Genomic DNA, 26,517 nt, shown 5'->3' on the forward strand with positions numbered 1-26,517 from the left:
CACGTATTATCTTATTGTACCTTTTCATTTGTGTCCTTTTTACACTGCTAATATTATTAGCAACAGGAAAAGCCAGAAGGCTTAGGGCTTGTTTGGTTTGAAGCCAACTTTTACTTTACTACAATTTTAGTAGTGTCAAAAGCTTGGTAAGTTTTGGCACTAACAAATTAAGTAGTATTAAGATTAAACTTTGTGGTAAAAATTTGGGTAGCAAACCAAATATATATTTACTACTATTGAAGTTACAAGAATTTAGTAGCACAATAACCAAACAAAGCCCTTAATTACTTTCGGTCAAAACTAACAAATATTAACCTCTCTAAAATCGAATTTGGTAGGATTTGTGAAGATTTAATGCGCCACGTCAGTCCACCTTTTGCAAAAGAACCCCGCTCGTTCAGTTAATTCCGCACCAGGTCCCCGCTACGGCTCTACGTCCACCGTCCGATCTCGCGGTAGGTTCGATCTTACCGTCCACGTGTCTCACTGTGACGGCCTTTCCACACCGCTCCCCCACCACCACGCGCGCCGCCTCGCCCCACCTCGCGCCGTCGCCGCCGCCGCCGCAGCTCCCTCCTGCTCCACTCCCTCGCCCTACTCCAGCTGCTGCCTGTCCCTCCCACCGAGCAGCCGGATCTCCCAGTGAGTAGGCCCGGGCCGCCAGATCCGGTGACCCCGGTCTCCTCGCCGGTGTATCCGGCGCCGCAGGGAGGGACGAGAGCCGCCGGCGCTGCCGCCCTTTCTCCTCTCTCATCCCTGCCACGCCACTGCCTCCCTCGCCCTAGACCTCTACGCCTCGATCAGTGCGGTGTAATATGGCTCGGGGACCGTCTGACTCATCGACCTTGACAGAAGGTGAGAAGGGAGGGGAGAGCGCCGACTCGGCCACGACCGCGACGAAGACAGCCGCGGCTCGGCGTCGGCAACGACGGCTACCTGGTCGTTCCTGCTCTCCTTTTTCCTTTTTGGTTCTAGCTCAGTGCCATGAGAAGGAAGTGGCTGGACCTTAGTTCTTGATGACGATTACAACCTTGATTTGCTTATAATGTGTGTAAGGCATGATTTAGTTACAGTGTGTAGGTTGTGCAGAGAAATTTCCCTCGGCATGTACTTCAACACTGTCATGTGTGATCAAACTGTTTAGTTTGAAACAATGCACACTGCTACTCACATTTCTCTATGCTGCGATTATTTATTTCAGTTAGGAATTGCATATACAACTTTGGAGGGCAAAACGATAATGTTGATAGGTTTATTTGTTACCATTTGTGCTGCAGGGCGTATTTTCATATTCAGACAGTTTTGGAAGCTGCAAGTACACATGGCTTGCCTCTTGAATGTACATCAAAGGAGTTTTTTATATGCTGCTGTACTGTGTTCCTTTCACTGATGTGTGCTATATGCTCCAAGCGCATAAATTACAGGTATGTTCCACACCAATTTCCATGTGGTTTATGGTTGTCCATCTACTATATTTCCTGAAATTTCCATGCTTACATATTTATATTAGCTACTTAGCTCCAAAGAAGTCTGTACCACTATTTGCCATTATATCTCTGTTCAGTTGTTTCATTTTGTAATCTTATCTTCTCGATTGGCAATGATGTGTTGTTTGCATCTGCTTGAAGCAGATATACTGCATGCATGCTTCAGCTTCACATCAATGTTGATGTAGTATGTTATTGCTCATCTAATATTTGGTAGCATTCTTCATTCATTAATATTTCATTTATCTCAGTGAAGACTTTCATTCTGTCCACCATTATTGCTGCTCAGTTTTTTTCTTTCCAACTATATAAACAGTGTTCTAAAAATCGCCATTAGGCGGCACCTCGGCGCCGTGATTAGCCCCTCGGTGGCGAGTTCGGCGGCTGCCCTGCCGCGACGGTCAACATCGGTCCACCTCGGCGCCTAGGCGGCCTAGGCACGGTGGCGACTAGTCGACGAGGCGGCCGACTGAGCTAGCTATGCGGGCTGCTGTGGCGGGTATATAAGGTGGGTGCATCCTGGCTGCTTGACTTAATCCCAAAATCAGAGTGCGTGAAGGGGCGGCTAGGGTTTGGAGCTGCCTTAGGACGGTGCGCAGGCGCAGGCGCAGGCGCAGCCGCCATAGTAGTTTGATCTGCCGGCAGCTCAGCTGCTCTGCTTCTCTCCGCGACCAAGCGACTAGCCTACCATCCTCTGTTCTTTTTCACACGGTCGTGCTTGCGCAGTTGCGCCTCGACTCGTCGATGACTCTGCTCAGGTGCTCAGGTGCTCTGCTCTGCCCCCATCCTTCCTGCCAACCACCGTGTTCTGCTCCAAGCTGCCGACACCAGCACCACCATGGTGAACACTGGCGAATCGAGCAAGTAAGCCATTCTCTTTGCTTTGCTGCTCTCTACCCTCTACTCCTCTGAGCTCGTCTCAAATCTCAATATTCTAGTATTACTATGTGCTATGCTCTGTTACTCTACTCTTTACTTCTTTAGTATTTACTTGATCTAAATGTTCTTGTACAAATTGCTCTTGTTTTTGTTGTGGGTGTGGCTGGTGGTGGTGGATTGGTGTTGATTGCTTGCATTACAATGCTTTCTTGCTGCCTTGCTGGAATGCTTGTGCTTGCTTGCTTCGTGCTGGACATGCTATTTGTGGTGGTGGATTGGCTGGTGGTTTTGGGTGGATGCTTGTTGCTGCTGTGTATGTTTGGGAAGAAGGGAGGGGGGGGGGGGGGGGTCATTTGACTATGTAAGTATTTAGTGATCTGTCATCTGTGGCATGAAATCAAGATATGCATCGTACAACCTCAGAAAGTGTCTCAATCAGTCAATTGTGTGATGAAATTGATATAATCTCAGATTTAGATGTTCAATAATTTACTAATTTTGGTCCTCCTGTATATGCAAATTGTCTCATCAACCACCAGTGTTACTGGGGTAACAGAAGTACCCTATCCTCATTAGAGGAACTCCAATGACATGGGATGGGAATGAGGCAAAACATTCAATGAATCAAACAAAGATAGGGTCCAATGCTTATTATGTGGTCACAAAATGCAGGATCAAAGAACATATTGGCCACATTATACCATGCAAAGTCTATTCACATCACAAGACATTGGCCTTGATGAGGAAGCACACGAAGAAGAGAGATACCATAAGGCCGGGTGTGACTAGATTTGCTTTAGCATTTCTAACCTTGCAAAGCTTGATTGAGAAGAAGCGTGAGCTAAGGGCAATGGCGCTTAGTGTGGAGTGGGATTGTGGGAACAATGCACCCGCACTAAAAAAAGCAAAAGGCAAGATAGCTACCTCTACACTAATGAGTAGGACCTTTTGGAATGATGTTTCTCAGTGTTTGAAGGTAATACAAGCATCCTAACCTTATACCATGTGCTGTCCTGCATGTTGATCAATCAATATTTGCATAATTGACATGTGCTATTTCATCTCTTGCAGGTTTTTGAGCCATTAGTCAAAGTACTTCACATGGTTAATAGTGATGGTCTATCCTGACCTTCATCTGTGGACAAATTCTAGAGGCAAAGAAGGAAATCATGGTAGCTGCAAAAAACTTGGAGAACACCTACAATCCCATCTTTGAACATATTGCTAAAAAGATGGAGGGTAGGCTTGATGCTCCACTGCATTTGACAGCATATATATTGATTCCTTATTACACTTACCATGATCAATCTATCTTTTTGGATCCTTCTATCATGGATGGTTTCTTTGATTGTATTGAAACCTTTTATGTGGTGATGATGATCTTCAAGCTCAAGTGATCAATGAACTTCCCAAGTTTAAGGACTAGCTAGGGGCATTTGGGAAACCTGCTGCGGAACTTGGATGTCAAAAATCGCATTTCTCCTGGTAATTTTCTGCTGCAACTACAATCTGCATTATATTTGTTCCATGTTGCATTGCTGTGTCATTAACTCGTTATTTCACTATTTGTTAAATGATAAATCATACTTCTTATAGCTGACTGGTGGGCAGCATATGGATGCCATGTTCCTAATTTGCAAAAGATGGCCATAAGGATCCTCTCCTTGACATATAGTTCCTCTGGTTGTGAAAGGAATTGGAGTATTTTTGATATGGTAACTTGTCAACCTTACATGCAGATGCAGTTAGCACTTTGTTTAGTTGCTACTTTCAATTAAGTATTTACTTCGTCACTTCTGAATCATTGGTTCATACAAAGAAGAGAAATAGGCTTGGGGCTGGTCGCCTAAACAACTTAGTCTATGTTCAATTCAATGCAAGGTTGCTGAAAAGGGCTGAGAAACGCAATGGAAAAATAACAAAGATGTGCTCCTAGCTACAGATGCATTCCATGCGCAAGGGTGGATCACTGATGGTGGAGATGAGGAAGATATTGATCCCATTTCAGGACTTCCATTCAGTCTCATCTATGAAGCAAGTGGGGCTACTAAAGCCATGCAACCTCGTAGGAGTGCTAGAGTGAGGGAGCTTCATGAAGATGATTTCAATTCTGGAGAAGAAGATGAGGCCAAGGAAGAGGGTATTGACTTTGAGTCTGACAAGGATGAGATCGTTCCAACTAAAGTTTATGACCAGGAGGATGAAGATTGACTCAATCCTTGATGATTGATGTAATGATATCAATTTTGCTTGCTTAATGGCTACCTCTGTTTCCTCTACTATGCTTATTTTGTCCAAGACTTGTGAGAGTTGAGAAACTGAGAACTCTGGTTTAGTTTCATTGTGCTGATATGGTGTATTAGAACTGCTATTTGGCTTTTCCGCTTTGGCATATGTAGGTTAATTATTCTGAATTTTGGATAATCTGCTTCAACCTTCAATGTTTCATTGCTTCTTGCACCTTATTCTTGTTGAGGTGATACCGTATTTAACCATTTGTACTACTGTCCTGAGTCCTGTGGAAACAGTGGTGATTCAACCAAGGAACCAAAGCTATAAAGGTACATTTTCTCTTACCAACTTATTTTTGTATTGCATTATTGCCAACTTAAAAGTTGACAATTTTAATTATACTAGCTTAACTGACTATATGATTATTTTTCCATTGCATTGCTGGCATGCTGCTTGTTGATGATGAGCTTCTTCACTGAGCTGAAGGCCTAAGCCCTGGAATTGGAGGTGCAAGTTGCTATGTTCAGCCTTTGGCATGTTGGCACCATCAAACAAAAGGTAATATAAAATATTCAAATCCTAAACACATGTATTTTCTCCAAGTTGGCTGTTGGCATGCTGCAATTTGCTATGTTGTATAAATGAAATTGATAAATTGGCTTAGCCATTGGATACAAGTTGCCTGCTGACTCCTCCCTCCCTAGTCAGACCTAGGCGCCACCTAGTTGGCCCTAGGCGCTAGGCACCACCCTCCCGCCCAACTAGCGTCTAGCGTCTTCTTGAACACTGTAGATAAATGCCTAGATGGGGAAAGGACATTCTCTGTACAAAAGAGAATGTTCATTTTTTTTAAGTAGCACAGCATCATATTTTTTTTAGATTTTATAGAATGTCTTAGCAAATTTTAGAGAGGTTATGAGTCAACCTTTGATGCCATATTTCTGTACAAAAAAAGATGAGCACCAAAAGAATAACATGTTGTTTAAAGAAAATGTAATTGTTGCCAGTCTCCAGATTATGACTATACACACTTTTAGGATATGTCTCGGACCCGATCATTTTCATTAAAAGGAAGATGACTCCAATTTTGAGTCTTGAAAACATTCGGTCTCTAGAATAACCTTGATTTATTCATGCTTCATGACATACCTCTATATTCCTTTTTTATTAGGTCGCAACAGAAAATGGATGGATTGGATCCATCATGGAGAGATGATTTCCTGTTCATCTTTTAAACGGACACTAATTTCATTTAAAGGTACATTTCAATTTAGTTTGCGCATCAACTTGTTCAATGGCAATGTTTTCCTAAACATATCCTAACTGTATATTGCTCACGATGCAAAGGTAAAGCAATATCATGAGTCAAATCTTTTTATATTTTATCTTTGAATTGGTTTGCTTTAATATATACATCTCTGTGCTCAGAGATAGATTATTTCATTGTTTAGTTTACCAATCTTTTTTATACATGTTTTATTTCATTATTTGTGAAGCCATGCTTTTGAATCCTAAAATTTGTGTAACCGATCTGTTTCGCAAGGTTGCTGTGGTTCGTCAAACTAAGTGTAATCTGCTGCCGCTGTGCTCTACAAAGCTCATTGTTTCAACGTTGTGTATTTGACGGCTACTGACAAAAGGACCAGGGCAGAAAAAAAATGGAGCCTACATGAAGAAATATGCAATATAGTAGTATAACTATAAGACTTCTGTTATTGCATCCATGTTTTTGTTAACTGATCATGCAATCTTTAGCTCATAACTTGTGGTAGAAAAATTGATTTCATGTGTTTAAGAGTGTGATGCGAGGCTGAAAACACTCTGTATAAATGGTTGATACTATATTTTTTTTAGCTGTACTGACGTTCCTATTCAAACTTTCTACTGCCACTGTCCATTCTGGTTCTGTATCACATGTATGCTTAGTTACACTACATTTTGGGACCGATGTAGTATACTTTTTTAGGTATACCGACTGATAGCAGTAACTGCACATCACGGAGGATTGTTATTGAGTACTCCCTCTGTCCCATAATATAGCAACCTAGAATTGGATTGGATATTTTATAGTACATCGAATCTAGACAGAAGAGTGTCTAGATTCATTGTAATATGAAATGTCCTATCTGGTATTAGGTTGCTATATTATAGGACGGAGGGAGTAGCTCATTGTCAAGAATTATATATATATATCCGTGTTCGTCTCTCTCGTCGAATCAGCCTAGTCATACCAGTAGACATGTACCATATTATGTACCATATTTATCTGTTGTGCACGATATTGAGTGCCAACCCTTGCATCCAATCATATTAATATGTTTATATATGTAGTTAATATTATTATTTTTTGGACGGTGTAAAAATAATGCTAGATTCCGTGCTGACCTGCATAAGAGCCGATCTACCCCTACCGCACACTAATCACTTGTCAATTTGTCATTCCTAACTAATATCGACTCGTGTTCTCTTTAGCAATCGATCACTCATACGAATTACGTGCAAATAAAATCTTATATACTCCCTCAATTCCAAAAAAAAGATCAACCTAAAATTTAGATTAAATTATGGATGGGATATAATTAGTACAACGAATCTTGATAGAACGGAGGGAGTAGAAAATAGCAACTGGAGTAGTACAATTAATTAAGTTATACACATCAAGAACGCCGTGATCTTTTGATCCATCACGTCGAAGCTGGAAGCCTCGGGAGGCAGAAGGAAGCAGCGGCCCCAGCGGCCGCGCGTGGCCGTCCGAAGCCCTCCGTCTTTGCCGTACTTGAGGCGGAACATCCGCACGTACATGAGCCGACTCGCCGTCGCCGCCGGCTGCTCCACGCACTCGAGCAGACAGAAGTTGCTGTCGCTGCCCATGTAGTGGAGAGCGACCCCTCGGTGCCGCTCCTTGTCCTTGCAGAAGAGGACGTCCTTGCCGATCTTGCACGACGGGACCCGCCACCTGCTGTCCCGGCCTCTGATGCGCGGGGCCGGGACGTCGGACGAGCAGAGGCGGCCGGGCTTGTCCGGGTGGCGGCAGATGCCAACCCAGGCGTCCAGCTCGGCGTCGTAGTGTCCCTGACCCTGGAACGGCAGCATCCAGCAGCCGTAGTCGGTCCACTCCAAGCTCTCCGTGTCGAAGCAGAAGGTGGAGCCCGCGTGCAGCCACGGCCAGCCACGGCTCAACGTGGGGAAGAAGGGCACGTCCTTCCTCGCCACGGACACGAAGAAGGCGCGGCCGTTGGGGTGCGCCGCGTAGGACGTGATCCTCGACGGGTCGAACGGCGGCGCCGCCGCCGAAGCGACGCTGCTCCACAACCACCACCCGTCGCCGCCGCTCGGGAAGAGCACCTGGAAGCTGACGGCGCGGCCGCTGTCGCCGCCGCCGTCCAGGGCGTACAGCCTGTCGCCGACGGGGACGAAGACGGTCGAGCAAGACGGCAGCGTGCTGTCACCCTCACCCGGCGGCCAAGCTGGGCCGGCGGAGACTGCCTGTGCCCGGCTGTCGTAGGCCGGGATGGCGGCGCGGGTGGGCGACGGGTGTGTGGCGATGATCTTGGTGCCGAGGGCCTTGAAGAGCATCGCCTGATGACGCGGCGCCTTCACGCGGAGACACCGGCGGGAAGGCAGATACTCCGTCATCCTCTCTAACGCGCTGTCGTCGCCGGAGTCGTCGGCTTCGAAGTAGTACTCGTCCATATCGATTCTGCGGAAGCCGTAGCCGTGCTTGGAGTCATCCAGCACCAAGTACAGGCGCCGTTTCCCGCCGCCGCCGCCGTGTGATGACATGCTGCGCTCTGAACCCGTCTTCTGTTCTACCCACGTGTCACGGTGATTAATCGGGTTCCCTCCTCTGCTTTCGTAATTCGTATCGCGCTGATCCCGTGCTATATCGTGACAGGTTATATAGGAGTAGACACGTAGCTAGGCTGCAGTGCAGGGTCCGAGTCGGAACCGTACTTATTAGTTCTACCGACCTTAACTCCTAGGGAGACGCCATGCCAGCTTTGCTACTCCATTTGGACCAACTCCAAAATACAGCCCATAACTTGTGCGCACAAGTCCTTTTGTTCCACGGCCCACCGTGCCGGCACGACCCCATCTCGGCCTGTCACCCCTTCTAAAAATCTCTCCCGTTTGCAAATACTGCTACTTAACATCAGCCGTTGCCAGAATTAAAATATTAAAAACTTTTATCGAAATTTATTTTTTACCATACAATTAAATCGCTAAAAACATATATATATAAAATTCTTGACAATGAGCTACTCAATACCAATCCTCCGTTATGTGCAGTTAGTGCTATCAGTCGGTATACCTAAAAAAGTACTACATCGGTCCCAAAAATGTAGTGTAAAGCATACATGTGATACAGAACTAGAATGGACAGTGGTAGTAGAAAGTTTGAATAGTAACGTCAGTACAGCTAAAAAAATATAGTATCAACCATTTATACAGAGTGTTTTCAGCCTCGCATCACACTCCTAAACACGTGAAACCATTTATACGCACGAGTCGCTGCGTGCGGCAGAGATTTTTGGGGGTAGGGATGAAAACGGATATTCCGATCGGATATGATACCTTTCAGATCGGATATTTCTCGGATAGTTCGGATGTGGATACAAATACGGATATTTTCTCCCAGATACAAATTAATACGGATATGGTACCTGGGTTTCCATCAGATACGGATAATCAGTGGCGGACGCAGGATTAAAATAAAGATGGGGGGCGAAGATGCTATTCTCAATAAGAACAACTAAACGCAAAAAATACCATATTTATGTTGTAATTATATGTTATATAAACATATAGTATAATCAATAAATTAAGGCAAACAAAAAACAAAAATGATATTAAAATAAAGTAATAATTTTTGCGCCATATTCATCATACATAAAAAGATACTAGTAAACATATCAATTTGCAAATATGAGTCAATTCAGAAAGCATAGTTGATAGATATCTTTTAAAAAATAAATATATGAAAAGATATCGCATACCCAGAATAAGATAATTATTATTTTGCTTAGAAGGGAGAGAGAGAGAAAAACATTAGGCACCTAACTATAGTAGGGGACGGGGGTGAGTAGTGTCGAGGAATTGACTCAGGAAAGCATCACATACGCAGGATTAAAATTGGACAGTTGGGCTGCTTATTTATGGGCTAATTGCAAATTGGATGTGGTGGTAGGCAGCCCAAGAAGGATATGGGGGGTTGGGGCGGTGCGGGCCGTAGCTGGGCCGGCTGCCCAACCCCGCCTAATGGGTGGTACCGCTTCTGTAGATAATAATTCGGATATCCGGTGAACAATGCTATTTGGATATCCACATAAGCCATGAGACATACCCCATTTCTTTTTAACTCTATAACATTTATATATTTTAATAGTAGTTTATCTCTTAACACTAGTGTACTATTAATATTATTTAAATTCTAAAAAATATTTATAAATTATACTTCATATATAAAATGAGCTAATTATATATGTTGATATTTGTTTCTATTAGAAGTTGAGTTGATTTTCGTGTTTCGAGAAAAAATTGTTTCCGTATTCATGTCCGATTATATTCGATTCTTATTCATATTCGAGATAATCCGTATTTGTTTCCGTATTCGAACTATCCGTATTCGTTTTCATATCCGATAAAAAAATATGAAAACGAATATGGTACAAGCATTATCGGTCCGTGTCCGCTCAATTTTTATCCCTGGGAGGAGGGGGGGGGGGGGGGGTTGGCTGGAGGTAGGCAGCCCCAAGAGGGGTATTTTTCATCCAAACAAACGCCGTCAGTGGGTGAGCGAAACTAGCAAGAAACGCGTGCGTACCGACAATGCAAGAAAAAAATATCTCTTTGATACGGCAAAAATCTGTATACGATCATGCACGACAATGTATACATAACACCAAACTCGGTATGCCATCATTTTGATTTACAGAGATCGGTACGTAATCATGCAACATTGGTTTTGGAACTCCACATGCATACGCGAATGTGCATGTGATTCTTGATGGCCAATCCAAAGAAACTACCAAAGCTGCACTTGGTCCTGATTAACTGAAGAAGTTAAAAGGCTTGTTACCTGTCAAAAATAAAAGAATAATAAAACGATAAATAATAAATATATACTTCCTCCGTTTCGCAATGTTAAGTCATTCTAGCATTTTCCACATTTATATTGATGTTAATGAATATATATGTCTAGATTCATTAACATCAATATAAATGTGAGAAATACTAGAATGACTTACATTGCGAAACGGAGGGAGTATCTTATAATAATCTCATTTGCAGGCCACTGGTAAAGTTCCATTTGATATTATAGCGACAACAAGGATTATAGTGTTAAAAGGTGCGGAATGGCAAAACGAAAGATGCACATTGAGTTTTACTTTTGAGAGTAGCCAGCTATATTTCCGAATATGTGGTCTGCTATCATATACCCATATAGGTGACAACAAACTGTGACCGCAAAATTTTGCATATACAGTTAAAAACAACCTTTCAAAATGTCATTAGCAAGAGTTATTGGTTATGAACTTACAGGAGCAAGTTATATGGATACTATTCTTCTCTACCATAATACATGGAAGATATAAATTGACTGAAATCGATATGGAGTAAAAGCTTGCTGACAGCGAACTTCAATTGACTTATGCTGCGCCAAGGAAACTTTCAAATTGTACTAATTACTAAACATAAGTGGAAGCTAGCAAAACCTTGTGTAAACTTTGAAATGTTCATGTTTTATTTGGGGGAAAATATGCACATCAGTACATGACATGCATGATATCATGATGGAAGACATGGAGAAAAATGAGAAGGCATATGGTCAGCAGGCGGTGAAAGTGCAAGAATTACAAAGAGAGTAAATGCTTCAAGCTTGAGATTGCAGACATATAGAGTTTTTCTTTTAAAAAAGGTTCATAAAGCAACCATTACCAGCAAAGGATTGCTCCTACTGTTGCAGACCATGACTTAAAAAGTTGAAATAAAGCATGAACTTCCTAGTCTTAATCTATGTGAACCTAAAATCTCGCATTATAAGGTAAATCTGAGATCCTAAAAGTGAACTTTCTGGCTGGAATTTGTAAGATTAAGGTGGACAATGAAGTAATGAACCATCAATGTAGATGACACTGTAGGGGCACAACTACAGTCATTAGAAGAGCAGATTTTGCTGAACATATATAATGCATGAAACAATCACAGAACATTGATTGTCATAAGTAAGAAGCACTGCATATGACAAAAGTAATAATACTGCAGAAATTAGCACTTGTATGACCAAGCAGTATGAGCTTCATGTGCCCATGCAGAAGTAACTTTAATATGGTACGCTGGGATACTCACATCTTCACTAAGAATTGGGAAGCCGGCATTTCTGTAATTTCAGCTTGTTCACTGTTGCCATTTGAACCTCTTAAGGTCACTGAGAGCATCTTAGTATGGTTGAAAATACGGACCAATCATTTTCATGCATAGAGAATGAATGAGCCTTTGTTTTGATGCTTGAAAGCCATAATGTCTGTTTAGAAGCAAATCACAGTGCCCTGGCCTGGAACTCCTTCCGATCACAATATTTCTAGTTGCATAATTGATCCTAGAAAGAAGGAGAAAAAGGCATCATCACAAGGTCAATCAAACTTAGGGAAAATTCTCCAAGCCCTATTACTATTTTGTATAGCCACAAACCATTCAGTAATAAATATCATTGACAGCATGCTGGATTAAGTCTGATGGCACTTCTTAATTAGTGTGACTTTTTGTACATAGAACTGCGAGATGATTTATATTAACAATATGAGGTATACGACTGGAATATTGATTCAAACAGCAGACTGAGCGTAGTGTATTTACATCAAAGGATCAGGTACATACCTTGAAAGTTAAAATTGTCACTCATCCCTTCATAGTGTTAGGAAACAGGAACATCAAGAAAATAAACAATGACGAACTGACCATTCCTGATAGGTTTACAATGAGGCAAAAATTAGCAGTTGTTTAATTGCTTTAGGCGATGTCATATTAGCTCATGTAAGTACAAAAGAGCTGCATTCCAGAAACACACTGCAACAAACAAAAAGGCATACGTACATGTGCTTGTGTTTCAAAATGGTACTCTTAAGACACCAACTCAGACGCAAGTTCTGTTTCCCAAATCAAAACTCTTAGAAAACGAGCATAAAGAAAAGGATCAATCTAGCATTTGCCGTGCCCCCAAATCAAATAAACCCTAGAACATAATCTCCAACAAATACTGCAAAGAAACCTGCCATATCAACCATATAGCTTGAGCTGTTCGCCTCCCGCGGCCATACAGCCTACTGCGATCCTTTGTCTTCAGCCTTCAGTGGCAACGTCCGCATCGTTGAGCAGGTGCCCTAATGGGAGATGATGAATGAGATAGGGGAGAAAGAGAAGTGATATAATGGCTGAGCACCCCATCTCGCCTAAAGTTGCAACCTCGCACTCGCCTTGACCACGCCTCCACAATAGCTACTAATGCTGCCACTGACAGTGGATCATGCATGAACCATGTTGGCAAGTTCAAATGCCCCAAACTGCTTAGAGATGGGGTTTTTTGAACCTTTGATCCATTTACATGGGTATTTTGAAACCAGGTGCTTAGACACTGGGGTTTATGAAACACAAGCATATGTACATGGGGTTCTCTGATATTTACTCTTTATTTTTCAATGGAATGGATGGGCACAAGATTTACTTCTGCATCAGTGAGATCCTAATCAGTAGTGAGTAGTAAGTATGCCCAAATCTAATATCCGTGAAATACAGCAGAAGTAAATTAGCAAGCAGCAGCATCAGTAACAGCAGCCATGAACAGTTAGCAGTAGCCAGGAGGAGAAGCATGGCTGCGAGGAACGGCTCCCAAACTCACCTGAGAAGAGAACGGAGAGGAGATTCAAATTGAGCGAGCGAGGAGGGCGCAAATAAAAAAACCCAGCCATGATTGTGGCGCCGTGCTCCTTCTCCTTCGTTCTTCTCCCCGACCTCCGCCATCCCCACACCCCACTGCTCCGACCACCATCTTCTACCGGATCTGGCGGCCCCTGTGCAAGAACCTGCATCGAGTGGGGAGAAGAGGGAGAGAAGAAGTGGCCTGTGGCGGCGGCGGCTTACGTCCATCGCGGAAGAGGCGACGATGGCGGCGGCGGTGGCTGGAGGAGGCGAGGATGCGGCGGCGGCGGGCGCGAGGCTGCGGGAGAGGCCAGCGAGGGGGCTATGGCTTGGTGCGGGTGAGCGAAATCTGCGCCGTCCGTTCCCGATCCGACGATCCACGGGTGCGAAAGGGCCGCCACAGCGTGAAACGTGGACGGTCAGATCGGCCCTATAGAGAGATCGAACGGACATTGTTATTGGGAACCAGTATGTAATTAACGAAAACGCAAGGGTTCTGCTGCAAAAATTGCTGACGCGGCGCGATTAATTTACAGCGATCGCATTAGAGTGGTTAATATTTTCTCTCTTCTTTTTTTTTTTCACCCGGCCTCTCTCCCTCGCCTTCCTCTCCTCCTCGCCTTCCTCCCATTCCTCTCGATTCCGGCGTCCAATAGCCAGGCGCGCCGGCCGCCGGTACCCGCGGCGGCGGCGGCGGCGGTGCCTCCCCTTCCTTCGCGGCGTCTTCCTCCTTTGCGCCGGCATCCTTCGTCGCGCACGCAGGGAAATCAACGCCTCTCCCGGGTGGTTAGTAATCTTTTTCTCGTCTTCCTCCCAAGCCTCTTGCTAGGTTAGGGTTTAATCCCATGTTGTTTCAGATTGCGCCGAGAGGGGTAGGGAGAAGGGAGGGAGATCCGGCCACCCTGCAAGGCATCGTCACCGCCGTGATCTGGTAAGAATCTCTCTCGCCTCGCTGCAATGGATCCTTAGTTTTGGCCTGTTGTTCAAGCAGAGCTGGTCTTGTTTGCGTTCTTGGTTTTTTTTTTTTTTGGGTGAGGGTGGGGGTGGGGGGCGGAGGAGGTGGGGGTTGGGGTTGGCGGTGGCGCGGCGGGAAGGTGGGGGTTCAAATTGGTGTCACTTTCTTGATCATCGAGTTGTCGTGTGGCATCGCTTTAAAAAGTTTCTTGTATTTTAATTCTCTTGTTCAAAAAATCTGCTAGTCATGCGATTAACCATCTGTACATGGTACAGTAATAACCACCGATGAAAATAACATCAAATGAGGAGAAATCTCTGCTTTAGCAGTTACTTGTCACTACTGATGAAGATAATATCAATTAAGAAATTATCTGCTTTAGCAGTTTAGTTAGTACTCCTAGTACTACTAGTATAAATATGAATTTCAGAATTGCAGTAATATGAATAGTTCAAATGTATCATGTTTCTTTCTAGGAAACAAGAACCATGTGTTACCTGTTTGCACTTCTTGCTTTACTGTCTTCATTAGCACAGTCTATGATTGCCCCAATATACAAGTGAGTTGGAGTCACTTTGCCTTCTTTTTTTTCCTCAAACAAAAATGCCTCTGTCAAAATCAGGAAAATATGAAACCATGACTACAAAATCACTTGGCTGACTAATTTTTCTGTGGTTATTTTCTTTTCAAAAGGTACTACAGAACTGCTCTAGTTTGCTTGGATTAGCTCCCATTTTTTTTCTGAACATAACGTTTTGTCTCTTGTATCGAACAAATATCTGAGATTGACTTTGGTTCATTATAAATTGTCATACAACGACACTTCTGTACTTATGATATAAGCAACGATCTTTTGTACTTTCACCACCATTTTACGATCCAAACTTAATTAATCTTTTGTACTTTATCGTGCTATACTTAATTGCAAGGAAATCATAGAATCTTCTATTTTGGCATCCTATGATGCTTTGATAGGTAATTATGTTGTCAACTCACTATTCACTGATGGTCTACACCAAAATCGCTATATATTTTCTGCAGGAAGCACTATATACAACTACATAGTGAATCTGAGGCCATTGTTTGGTGCATGCCTTCATCGGAAGTTCTGCCTTTTTTTTTTAACTTGAGTTGTATGGACTACTTATGAACGTGGAACTTCTCTATCCTTTTGTAATAAAACACTATAATTCAGATGGTTGGAGTGTAATGCTTGTGATAAAGCAAAATGCTTTTACTCTTATTTGGAGTTTACAGACTGAGTTGCCTGTAAATTTGTAAAAAATAGGTTGGAAAATTGGTATGAAAAATCTGACTATCTGAGAGTACTAGATGATGCTTATTTGTTTTTATTAACCTGACATTTCTGCTATGCCTGATTTTGGTGTGCTTCTGTATGTGGAACTCCTGCAATGCGTTCGCAGGTCACTCTCTTTTAAATTTTGATTACTACCAAAATGCTATGAGTAAAATGTCCATTCTTTGCTTTTTCCCATGCTTATTTCAATATATGTTATTCACTTGATTCAACCAAATGTTAGACTATTGTATAATATTAGAAAAATATGAGGGGGCTAATTATAGAACATGCAAAATTAGTAGTTATGGGTTGGTGGTCAGTTGGTGGCAGAACCACTACCACCACTATTTCTGTTATAGTAGGATTATTTTTTAATTTTTGTAATTTGCTGGTTCAGGAAGAAGCAATCCCTGCTATTCTTGTGATATTCAGTTTGTATCCAAGCAAACCAATTGAATGGAGGGGATTGGGTGGGTGGGAGGGGATCAACCTAATCACCCCCATGGGTGAATTTTCCCTGAGAAATTCCTATCAGATAACTGAACAAAGCCTGAGAGAGGAAAGGAAGAGAAGGGAGAAGCCATTTTCACCAACTACTCTAGTGCTTGATAGAGTCTGTAGACCAACTGCTCCAGTGCTCAGTAGAGTCTGTAGAGGCAAACATTCAGATGAATACTAGAGATAAAATATATATTCATATGGAGATATCTAATAAAACAACTGAATTTCAGAATTGCAGTAATATGAATAGTTGAAATGTATCATGTTCCTTTCTAGGAAACGAGAACCATGTGTTACCTATTTGCACTTCTTTCTTTACTGTCTTCAACTCTTCATTAGCAGCGGCTATGACTGTAGACTTAGTGTCTTAATTAAGTATATACCTGAAATTATATGCATTTGAGAGAGTTCAGTACTTGAGTTGGTTAAGTTCTACTCTTGTCCTGAATGAATTAAATATTTGACTAGTTTCTTCTAGTTTCCATGTACCAGTTGCTACTCTAATGTCTTTGGGATTGACTAGTTATGGTCACTAATCAGCAATTGGTAGTAGTAACAATCAGCCGGCTTGCCCAAATATACAAGTGAGTTGGGGTCACTTTGCCCCTTTTTTTTTTCCACAAACAAAAATGTCACTGTCAAAATCAGGACAAAAATGAAACCATGACTACACAATCACTTGGTTGACTAATTTTTCTGTGGTGACATATATATTTTTTTTCAAAAGGTATTACAAAACTTCTCTATTTTGCTTGGATTAGCTCCTTTTTTTTTTCTGGACATAACGTTTTTGTCTCTTATATCGAACAAACCTCTGAGATTGACTTTGGTTCATTATAAATGGTCATACAACGACACTTCTGTACTTATTATGATATAAGCAATGATCTTTTGTACTTTCACCACCATTTAGGAGCCAATCTTAATTAATCCTTTTGTACTTTATCACACTAATATACTTACTTGCAAGGAAATCACAGAATATGCTATTTTGGCATCCTGTGATGCTCTGATAGCTAATTATGATCACTATATTATGTTGTCAACTCACAGTTCACTGATGGTCTACACCAAAATCACTATATATTTTCTGCAGGAAGCTCTATGGCCATTGTTTGGTGCATGCCTTCATCGAAAGTTTTGCCTGATTTTTTTTTAGAAACTTGAGTTGTATGGACTACTTATGAGCTTGGAACTTCTCTATCCTTTTGTAATACAACACTATAATTAAGATGGTTGGAGGATAATGCTTGTAATAAAGCTAAATGCTTGTACTCTTATTTGGAGTTTACAGACTGAATTGCTTGTAAATTTGTAAAAAAATAGGTTGGAATTTGGTATGAAAAATATGACAGTACTAGACGATGCTTATTTGTTTTTATTAACCTGACATTTCTACTATGTCTGATTTTGGTGTGCTTTCTGTTTGTGGAACTCCTGCAATGCGTTCTCAGGTCACTCTCTTTTTTTTTTTTGGATTATTCTGTTAAACTTTGTAATTTGCTGTCATTCCTATGTTCAGGAAGAAGCAATCCCTGCTATTCTTCTGATACTAACCTCACGCTTTACTGCGGGAGTTTAGTACGATAACAATAAATAGAAATAATATGTAAGACAGCTAGATTGACACAAGTTTATGATATACGATAATTCAAATAGTATATGGAATGATGATTCAATGTAATAGTAAGGTGATGTAGTTTTATGAGAGAAGAAAAGAAATGAGATAATTTAGACCATAGGTTAATTATCGAATGGCTAAAAACAATTGAGATGATATGGCTCAATGAGAGAATTTGGATCATAGATTAATCATCTAAGGGTTAAAAATAATTGAGATATAGCTTAATAAGAGAAGAGAGAAATAACATTAACTAAGTGGGAGATACTGAAATTTATGTGAATTATGTGAGATGATTTAACATGTTTGTATTTTAAAGCTCTAAAGTTTAATAAATATATAGTTGTATAAATATAGCATACATGATGATTAAGATGTAATAATTGTTAGTAGATGATGATATAACATCTTTGTATTGGCCGGTTAAGAAGGTGGGTTTGGCTCAAGAGGAGGCAACCGGTATTGCTCGGTTGAATGGGCGACAAGGGCAATGATTACGACGATGAGTATGAATTGATTAGTAAAAATTGTGATTCCAACTAATCCTTTGGATATATGCCCTGGTACACTATATATAGAGATCAAGGCTGAGTGATTCACGTCTGATAAAATCAGTCCCAATTCTTTGAGCATGCTCTATCCCCTTCTCGCTCCTCTTATTGTGACTTTTCTCCTACCTTACTCTGAGTTTTATCGTAAATTGATGTAATCGATGCTTGTTTCTGTCGACATCCTCTTTCCTGCGAGCCAAAGATAGCGGTAAAGGTTAAATAACATGCCATTGTTTGTTTATCATATTGCTCATTTCGTTTTAAAAGAATTAAAAACCATTCCGTGTTGACCTACATCTCTTTTTTTCGTATTTGGTGATTACTTTTTTTTTCTTAAAATTGCTTTGATTGATTATTGTTATGTAAACTTCCTCTTCATGAGAACCGAAGATGGGTAAAGATTGAAGAATCTTTGTTGTTTGACATTTGCTTGTTTATCTTGGTTTTTAAGCATTAGAATCCCTTATGTGTAGATGTTTTTTTTAAAGAAATTGCTTTGATAGTTGATTCTTGTTTATGTTGCAGCCCGCCGATATTCGCTTGGAATTGTTTCTTCATCGTCCTGCACGTGTCACTTGTGCAGTTGTAAGGCGAACAAACTATCTTACACCTCCAACCTGCCAGGTAGAGGTAAGAACAAGTCCATCTTGAGAAATAATTTGTTTTTTGGTTCTTTTAATCATGGCAGAGTTCTTGTGCTGCAGACAGCACCATTTTTTGTTGAATTGGTTGAATTTTTTTTCTCTGTTGGTATCTAGTTTGATCTAAGGCAGATGTCTTCTTGTTTATTCCAGGGAAATTAGTAAATCACATCACGATGTGGGAATTACTATTTTGGGATCTGCTAGGCAGGGAAAAAAAGAAAATGAAAAAGAGAAGAGAACTACTCAAGATCAGAGGCAACCTAACTGCTGAGGTATGTTTCATTCTTATACAATGCCCTCGAAACTTTGCTTTTAGTAGAGAGTAGTAACAATTCTGAATTTACACGAGTCATAAATGTACGGGTAAACCTGCTCTTGTAAATTTATGCTAAGAGAAAAATGCTATTATGCCATTTATGATGCTACATCAATCACATTAACACAATTAGTTCTAGTTGGTAGTGGTCTGTGGGCCAACAGGCAAACCACGGTAGATACATGTGCATGGCAGTGGCACCCGTAAAACTTAAAGAAAATAGTATTGCGCCGTGGATTATCCATGTATGTTACTCTCTCTATTCCCAATTAATCATTATATAATTTTTATAAGGTTATTTTCAAATTATATTCATTCCCTAGTTATTATTTGTGCATGGGAGTGAATAGACATTAGTGCATGCATCCATGTACACAACTCTTTACAACCAATATTCAATGTCTTTGCTTTGTTAGTGGCTAGGAAATAGCGGGATGGTGCATGCATAAGTTTGTTATAAATGTAGTACGGAAGAGTTATTGTTTCTTCTTAATCCTAGTGCACTTATATAGTGTGATATCAATTGGAAACGGAGGGAGTATCAACATAGGGCTGTAGGAATAGGTCATTTGACAACCATGCTTTGGTGGCGGCTCATTTTTTTTTTCTCTTTTCTCTATTTGTTTATAGTTCAATTTATTCTTAGCAGTAGTTCTAATGCATTAATGGTCTGATTTTTGGATTATGATCCCAGTTCAAGACTAATCCAGCCGCACCTAAAAAATTAAAAGAAAAAGCCCTTTTACTCTATTTTTGGATTATGATCCCAGTTCAAGACTAATCCAGTAGTTCTAATGCATTAATGGTCTGATTTTTGGAGTATCTATTTTCATGCTACCAGTGTTCTTCCCTAAGGTTTGACTTACAGAAGACTGCGAATTAATGTTGAATTTCTACTGATGACATGCTGCAAATGTAAGGGAAAGTAGTTGTATATGGAGCTTATGTTAAGTCGAAGCGGTTATCTATTTTTTATGCAGAGAACCGATTTCTTGAGGAAAATGCATTCGCATGTGATTTGTGATCTACAAGAGGAAGGCCAGAGATTGGATTTTTATGTTGAAGAAAAAGAGCTTATAAGTGAAGTGAGCGTGCCAGGGTCAGAAAGCACTCTAAGGATAAGCACTGAAGTTTGCAGAGCTGTTCTTTTCAAGATAATCAAAAGGTTCCAATCCATGCACTCTGCTGGATTCAGTCTAGGTGGGTTTGAACACAAAATTCTGTTTGTCACGTCAGATTTTGAGGTGAAAATTGGTGGTATTAGTAGAGTGAAAGATTTCACCAAGACAAGAGGATCGAAGGATTACAAGAGCATCGGAAAAATTGCCCGGGAAGTGATATTCTCATCAGTGACAAATTTGCCGGTTGATATCGAGCAACTACTTGACCTTTTGACCGACAATCCTATGGAGCAAACAGCCCTTTTGGGCATGCACTACTCTTTATTGGACCCATTGACTCAAGTATCTGAGTTCCTTTGGTGGCACAAGCGCCTCATTCACCTCAAAGACATAAATCCAGAAAAGTTTCAAAGAATCATGGAAAACATCCCAACTGGTAACAATTGGATGAGTCGGGCGGTGGAGAATAAGTACATAAGAAAGGTTTCACTGGGCATTCCTAAGAGGAGAAAGGGATTAGTACATACCACCGAGGAAGTGAAGCCTGAAACAACAGCGGCAAGTCAAGGTACTGGTATTGAGGGAGTAAAACCAAAAACTGCAGTTGGCCAGGATACCAATATTGAGGACCCAAAACCTGAAACTGCAACACCAAAATGCAAGTACTCGGAAGATTCATGGGGGCAGAGTTTGTTGTGTAGGAACTCAATAGAACACCTGGACAGATGGGCAGCATTGAGAAGGATCAAAAAAAAGAAATCAGGTGGCAAGATAAGAACGGTAAAAGTTCAATTCGAGGAAATGGGCAGATGCTATATCATAATACAAGCATTCTCTAAGTTCTTTGGAGAGTTGCAAAAAGCCTTGGCAGAAGAGAATGAACTGCCACAGAGGAAGCAGTGAAGTTTTGGTGTCGAAAAGGTGATGTTCACTGTAGCAATGATGTTGTGCAAAAACGAGGTTCCCTGGATACTTGTTAGCAGAAGATGATGAGGTTCATTGAAAATATTAATTGCATTGAATAAGCAATGATGTTCCGTTGATACTGTGCTTAACAGAAAGGTGATGAGGTTAATTGGAAATAGTAGTTGTATTGATATATTGGCTGAGAAATGATGTAGTGCAAAAATGAGGTTCCGTTGATACTTGATACTATGCTTATAAGAAGATGATGAGGTTCATTGGATATAGCAGTTGTATAGCAGTTGTATTGGATATACATCAACGGTTACGTGACTACTACTTCTTACACTGAAGAGAGAATGTGATTGATTGTTGATACAGCCACGTCGTATAGGACAACCAGAATCCCAGATTACGGTGTGTATTGTGAACAAGCTCTACTCGGACAATACAAACACCCACACCAATATTTGATATATTCCATCACTGCCCTGGCAAACATTCTACTGCCGCATTGTCTCTCTCTCTCTCTCTTGCCGCCGGCGGGCTTGCCTCCCCCTCGCCGCCGCCTGCTGTCAGCCGCCGGCCCGGGGACGGAAGGAGAGGCGGTGAGTCCTCGTGGGCTGCCGCCGCCGCTGCCGGATCACCGGCACCGGCACGCGGGCGACCCGATCTGCGGCACGACACGTCGTTGGCCGCGGGAGTTTTGGTGAGCAGCTGGCACCAATACGACGGGACCAAACATCTCTTACAATTTGGGGATCTCGCGCGCTGCCCCGATTTGCCTTCAAAATGTTTCCCTCTTCTCTTCGTTTCTTTCTGTTTCTATTTTGTCCCTGGTGTTTTAATGTTTTAATAATCTGATTTTCTTCGTTGCGTTGATACCAGTTGAAGATTTCTCTGGCCTCACCTAACAATTTGGACAAAAAAAAAGAGTGATCACATTATCTCTAATTCCATAGTGCTGGTGTGGCAGTACCCTTTTGCAAACAAATTCCTTTGCCGCAATGTCAAAGCTTGCCATTCTAGGCCGCAGGTATGTTTTTATTTTCTACTACTTCCTCCATTTCATAATGTAAGTCATTCTAGCATTTCTCACATTTATATTGATGTTAATGAATCTAGATAGATATATATGTCTAGATTCATTCATATCAATATGAATGTGGAAAATGCTAGAATGACTTACATTATGAAACGGAGGTAGTAATACGTAGCTGATGTACTGTACTAATGTCTGATCACTATTAGCAATATGTTTTTTTTTCTGTAGTGCTCATAAATATGCGTCATAATTTTATTATTACTATTATTATTTTGTCAATCTTCAACAGCAGTGGCTTGCCAAGATCAAATGAGGGCATGAGGCTCCTATTCTCAGCAGTTATTGGTGTTATGCTAGGTTACTTGTTTGGGATTTCATTTCCTACTGTCAATGTAACCAAGGTAAATATGGATCATTTGCCTCTCTTGTTTTCTTCTACCAGCCGCTTTTGTTCAGGGAAAAAAGAACTGATTGTATCTTGCAGCTCCACTTCCCTTCCAGTATTATCTCATATATTGAAGACAAAGACTCTGGTATCACAACCCAAACATTGTTGAATCATGCATGGACATCTGCAAATAGTAAAAAGAGGAACAATTCTGAGTCTAACTCTGACGAAATTCCTAAGGTACTTTGCCAAACTGTGATTTATGCCATCATTATTTTAGTTTTGTGAGTAAAGGCTGATTCTATTACATTCTGCATTATTATTTCCTGGTCAATGTCTTTTATATTACTCAACTTATGTATTCCACTATTTCTCATGCATGGTGTGTGAAGTTTCAACTTTCAAGATATGAGGTTGCATGAAGGATGTAAATATAGGAATTTATGCCTATGTTAAGTTTGGCACTGTATATTAGGTCCTCATTTACCTGTGTACTTTGATATCTCCTTTACTGGAGTGTATGCCATCATGTGCTAAATCAACGTTGTTGCTAATGATTTCTTTCTTCATTTCTATTATTTCTGTATTACTGTTCTGGTTAATCTACATAATTCTTTGCTCAAGATTTATGTGCCAACAAACCCTAAAGGTGCTGAAGGCCTTGCACCTGTCATTGTTGTGCCTGAAACAGACCTTTATCTTCGAAGATTGTGGGGTGAACCTAGTGAGGTTAGTTACCATTTCACTTTTTCAGTACTTGTATCAACCAATACCTTTGAATGGTGGGTCTTTTAACCTCTTCTGTTTTGTATGTGGACGTGTGGTTTATGATCTGAACCATATGAACCATCAGGATCTTACTAGCCAGCCAAGATACCTTATTACCTTCACAGTTGGATACTCTCAAAAGGCAAATATTGATGCAGCAGTCAAAAAGGTAATTACTTAGACAACTAGCATGTGTAAACTGATTGCATTGAATAAGCATACAATTGCTTTGTTCAAAATAGTCTTCAGAATAGAAAAAAAAAACTTATGTTCAACTATAAGGCATCGATCATGCTTAAACAGTTAACTGAGACATCTATCATTCACTTCAAATTTACATGCCTTATTATATAGTTTTCAGAAAACTTCACAATTATGTTGTTCCACTATGATGGTCGGACTAATGACTGGGATGAATTTGAGTGGTCAAAAAGGGCCATTCATGTGAGTGTCAGAAGGCAGACTAAATGGTAAATTATTGTAACAGATCCTGTTGTGTTTTTTCATCTTCTAGTTTAGCACTATGTATATGACAACCAAAGGCTAAGTGTTTTACTCTTTTTTTTTTATACAAGGTGGTATGCCAAGCGATTTTTACATCCTGATATTGTTGCCCCGTATGACTACATATTTATCTGGGATGAGGATCTAAGTGTACAACATTTCAATGCAGAGGCGTAAGCATACACCACCTTCCCCCCTTGTTTGTTTATTTTCGGTCTGCTAAGGAAGAGTATTTCAACATGAATTTTTAGGTACATTAAGCTTGTTAGGAAGCATGGGTTGGAGATCTCTCAGCCTGGTTTGGAACCTGATAAAGGTCTGACATGGCAAATGACCAAACGGCTAGGAGATCAAGAAGTTCACAAGTGAGCTGATGAATCTACAATGCTTCATTGTTGCTTGATCATCACCTACTTGTATTAGTTTCTTGAGTGATACTTCTCTATGTACAGAGTAACCGAAGAGAGGCCAGGCTGGTGCACTGATCCACATCTACCACCATGTGCAGCGTAATGGCTCAGTCATTTATCATGATGTTTTCTTTTCTTTTTTTTTTCTTTTTTTTTTTTGAAACGATCGCGGCAAGAGCCTTGCCGAATATATTAGAAGAGTGAAATAAACAGTTTTACATTAGACGATTACAAACCAGACGGATAAGCGACATGAAGGAAAAACAGCAACGGCATAACAAAACGGAAGGAGGATCAGATGTTTTCTTTTTCTTAAAACTATCCGTCTTCACATTCTGTTTCACATGCAGATTTGTTGAAATTATGGCAACTGTGTTCTCTAGGGATGCATGGCGCTGTGTATGGCATATGATTCAGGTGGAGTGGCATCTGCACTGTTCTTAGCTTTGCTTGAAGCTGTATGCTTATGCCCGGCTTTTTGCAGAATGACTTAGTCCATGGATGGGGCCTCGATTTCGCTCTTAGAAGATGTGTTGAGGTATCTTTTTTTTTTACATTAATAAGACTCTGCCCTACTGCATTGTTATATAGTCCTAACCAGCAGAAGGTCTAGGTTTTCTTAATTTTAAGATTCTTTTTAAATTTAATTATCTTGGGGACTAGTGGTGTGCCAATCTATTAAGAGCAAGGAAAATGTGGGGGCTAAGTGATTCATGTAGCGAACTAATACAGATGACAGGGCAGTAGGTTTTTCTCGATAAACGGAGGGCATGTTAACTGTTTTATTCATGCTCCTAGCAAGCTAGCACAATCTATTATGTACTGGTTGCCAACTTTGTTATGACAGTTATCTGGTTTTCTCCACTCCACATTTATTTATTTCAAATCAGTCATGTTTTATTGAGTCAGAACTTTGGTTTGACAGCCAGCTCACGAGAAAATCGGAGTTGTTGATTCTCAGTGGATTATTCATCAGGTTATTCCGTCACTGGGGAACCAGGTATATGCACTGCTTATCTCACTTCTCACTCCATACAATTATATGATGTTGTAAGTTGTAACATTATCTCCTGGTACTGGTAGGGCACGGCTGAGAATGGAAGAACACCATGGGAAGGGGTAAGCTAGCTCTGATGTATTCCTCGCTTCTCATCTGGGCATTTCCGATGCATGAATTCTAGACTTAACAACATCCTATATTAATCGCAACCATCCGCAATGCGGATTTGCTCTTACGATTTTATTTGGTAATGTGCCATAGGTGCATCGAATAAAACCGTATGTGCAAAGACCCAGAGTCTTACCGGCTAGCACCATAAGTTGGTGGGCTAGCCCGCCTTGGTTTGAGCCTCACCACCGAGAAACGCTCAGGGGTCTTTTGGCTAGTTCCACAAGGTGGTGGGCTAAACGACCTGAGTTCGAAGCCTCACCCCTTCTAATTATTTGATATTAGGTCATTCCCTAATATTCGTGTTTAAGCCTCACCACCTCTTAATATACAACTTTTTTTCACAGGTGAGAGCTCGCTGTAGAAAAGAATGGGGGATGTTCCAAAAAAGGTTGGCTGATGCTGAGAAGGCATATTACTTAGGAAAAGGGATCACACCGCCAAATTGAACAGCAGTTTAGATGAAAATACACGCACATCAGGAGTAACAAGTCTTAGCAAGTTTTCCATTTCGGAAATCTGCCTCTTGCGTATAGGAATAGAGATGTTCATCAAAGCATTATCGCCAAAATAAGAAGAGAAAGAAAGCAGCTGCCTTCTGCAAATTTCAGGGCAAGTTTTGTACATGAGAATCGCCAGTTCTCGCCTTTTTTTCACTTGGTTTTATTATTATTCTTTGGTAGTGAGATTAGCTATGTTGTTAGTACAGTGGCCGCTGTAACAGGGGATTCTATGCTCTGCTTCCTTGTTCATACACATTTTTTGTATTATTGGCCAGACGGCCAGACCTGATGCAAAATCTATGCTA

General features: G+C 41.0%; 1 protein-coding gene and 4 long non-coding RNA genes across 9 annotated transcripts; 4 read left to right on the forward strand and 1 right to left on the reverse strand.

The window, feature by feature from the left end:
* The first annotated feature begins 499 nt into the window (after positions 1-499).
* LOC127760748 (uncharacterized) lies at positions 500-4,422 on the forward strand. 2 transcript variants are annotated; one of them, XR_008015132.1, is made up of 7 exons: positions 500-939; positions 1,278-1,424; positions 1,804-2,351; positions 3,039-3,342; positions 3,438-3,851; positions 3,963-4,081; positions 4,248-4,422. It is a non-coding gene; the product is annotated as an uncharacterized LOC127760748 (long non-coding RNA). The 2 variants fall into 2 exon arrangements; XR_008015131.1 differs by having other exon boundaries at positions 3,963-4,422.
* A 168-nt stretch (positions 4,423-4,590) lies between these two features.
* Positions 4,591-6,854, forward strand: LOC127760749 (uncharacterized). The gene is made up of 3 exons (XR_008015133.1): positions 4,591-5,156; positions 5,770-5,856; positions 6,142-6,854. It is a non-coding gene; the product is annotated as an uncharacterized LOC127760749 (long non-coding RNA).
* Positions 6,855-10,428: 3,574 nt separating this feature from the next.
* Positions 10,429-13,824, reverse strand: LOC127762793 (uncharacterized). Its single transcript, XR_008015576.1, has 4 exons — positions 13,495-13,824; positions 12,477-12,562; positions 11,949-12,198; positions 10,429-10,677 (listed from the first exon to the last, which is right to left on the reverse strand). It is a non-coding gene; the product is annotated as an uncharacterized LOC127762793 (long non-coding RNA).
* Positions 13,825-14,082: 258 nt separating this feature from the next.
* Positions 14,083-15,803, forward strand: LOC127770049 (uncharacterized). The gene is made up of 3 exons (XR_008016876.1): positions 14,083-14,300; positions 14,372-14,445; positions 15,511-15,803. It is a non-coding gene; the product is annotated as an uncharacterized LOC127770049 (long non-coding RNA).
* Positions 15,804-21,652: 5,849 nt separating this feature from the next.
* On the forward strand, positions 21,653-26,498 carry LOC127760833 (uncharacterized). Of its 4 annotated transcripts, none has more exons than XM_052285135.1 (16): positions 21,653-22,135; positions 22,315-22,462; positions 22,761-22,872; positions 22,956-23,099; positions 23,484-23,588; positions 23,713-23,796; positions 23,982-24,097; positions 24,203-24,304; positions 24,383-24,496; positions 24,584-24,640; positions 24,892-24,958; positions 25,026-25,079; positions 25,467-25,541; positions 25,625-25,660; positions 25,803-25,936; positions 26,057-26,142. In XM_052285135.1, exons 2-16 carry the CDS (start codon positions 22,434-22,436, stop codon positions 26,058-26,060), a joined length of 1,233 nt encoding a protein of 410 aa, XP_052141095.1. In that variant the 5' UTR covers positions 21,653-22,135; positions 22,315-22,433; the 3' UTR covers positions 26,061-26,142. The 4 variants fall into 4 exon arrangements, with proteins under 4 accessions (XP_052141095.1, XP_052141096.1, XP_052141097.1 ...); XM_052285136.1 differs by having other exon boundaries at positions 22,764-22,872; XM_052285137.1 differs by lacking the exon at positions 25,803-25,936 and having other exon boundaries at positions 26,057-26,498.
* The last annotated feature ends 19 nt before the right edge of the window (positions 26,499-26,517 follow it).

This window comes from Oryza glaberrima, chromosome 1 (assembly GCF_000147395.1).
Source record: "Oryza glaberrima chromosome 1, OglaRS2, whole genome shotgun sequence".
In the NCBI taxonomy this organism is placed as follows: Eukaryota; Viridiplantae; Streptophyta; class Magnoliopsida; order Poales; family Poaceae; genus Oryza; species Oryza glaberrima.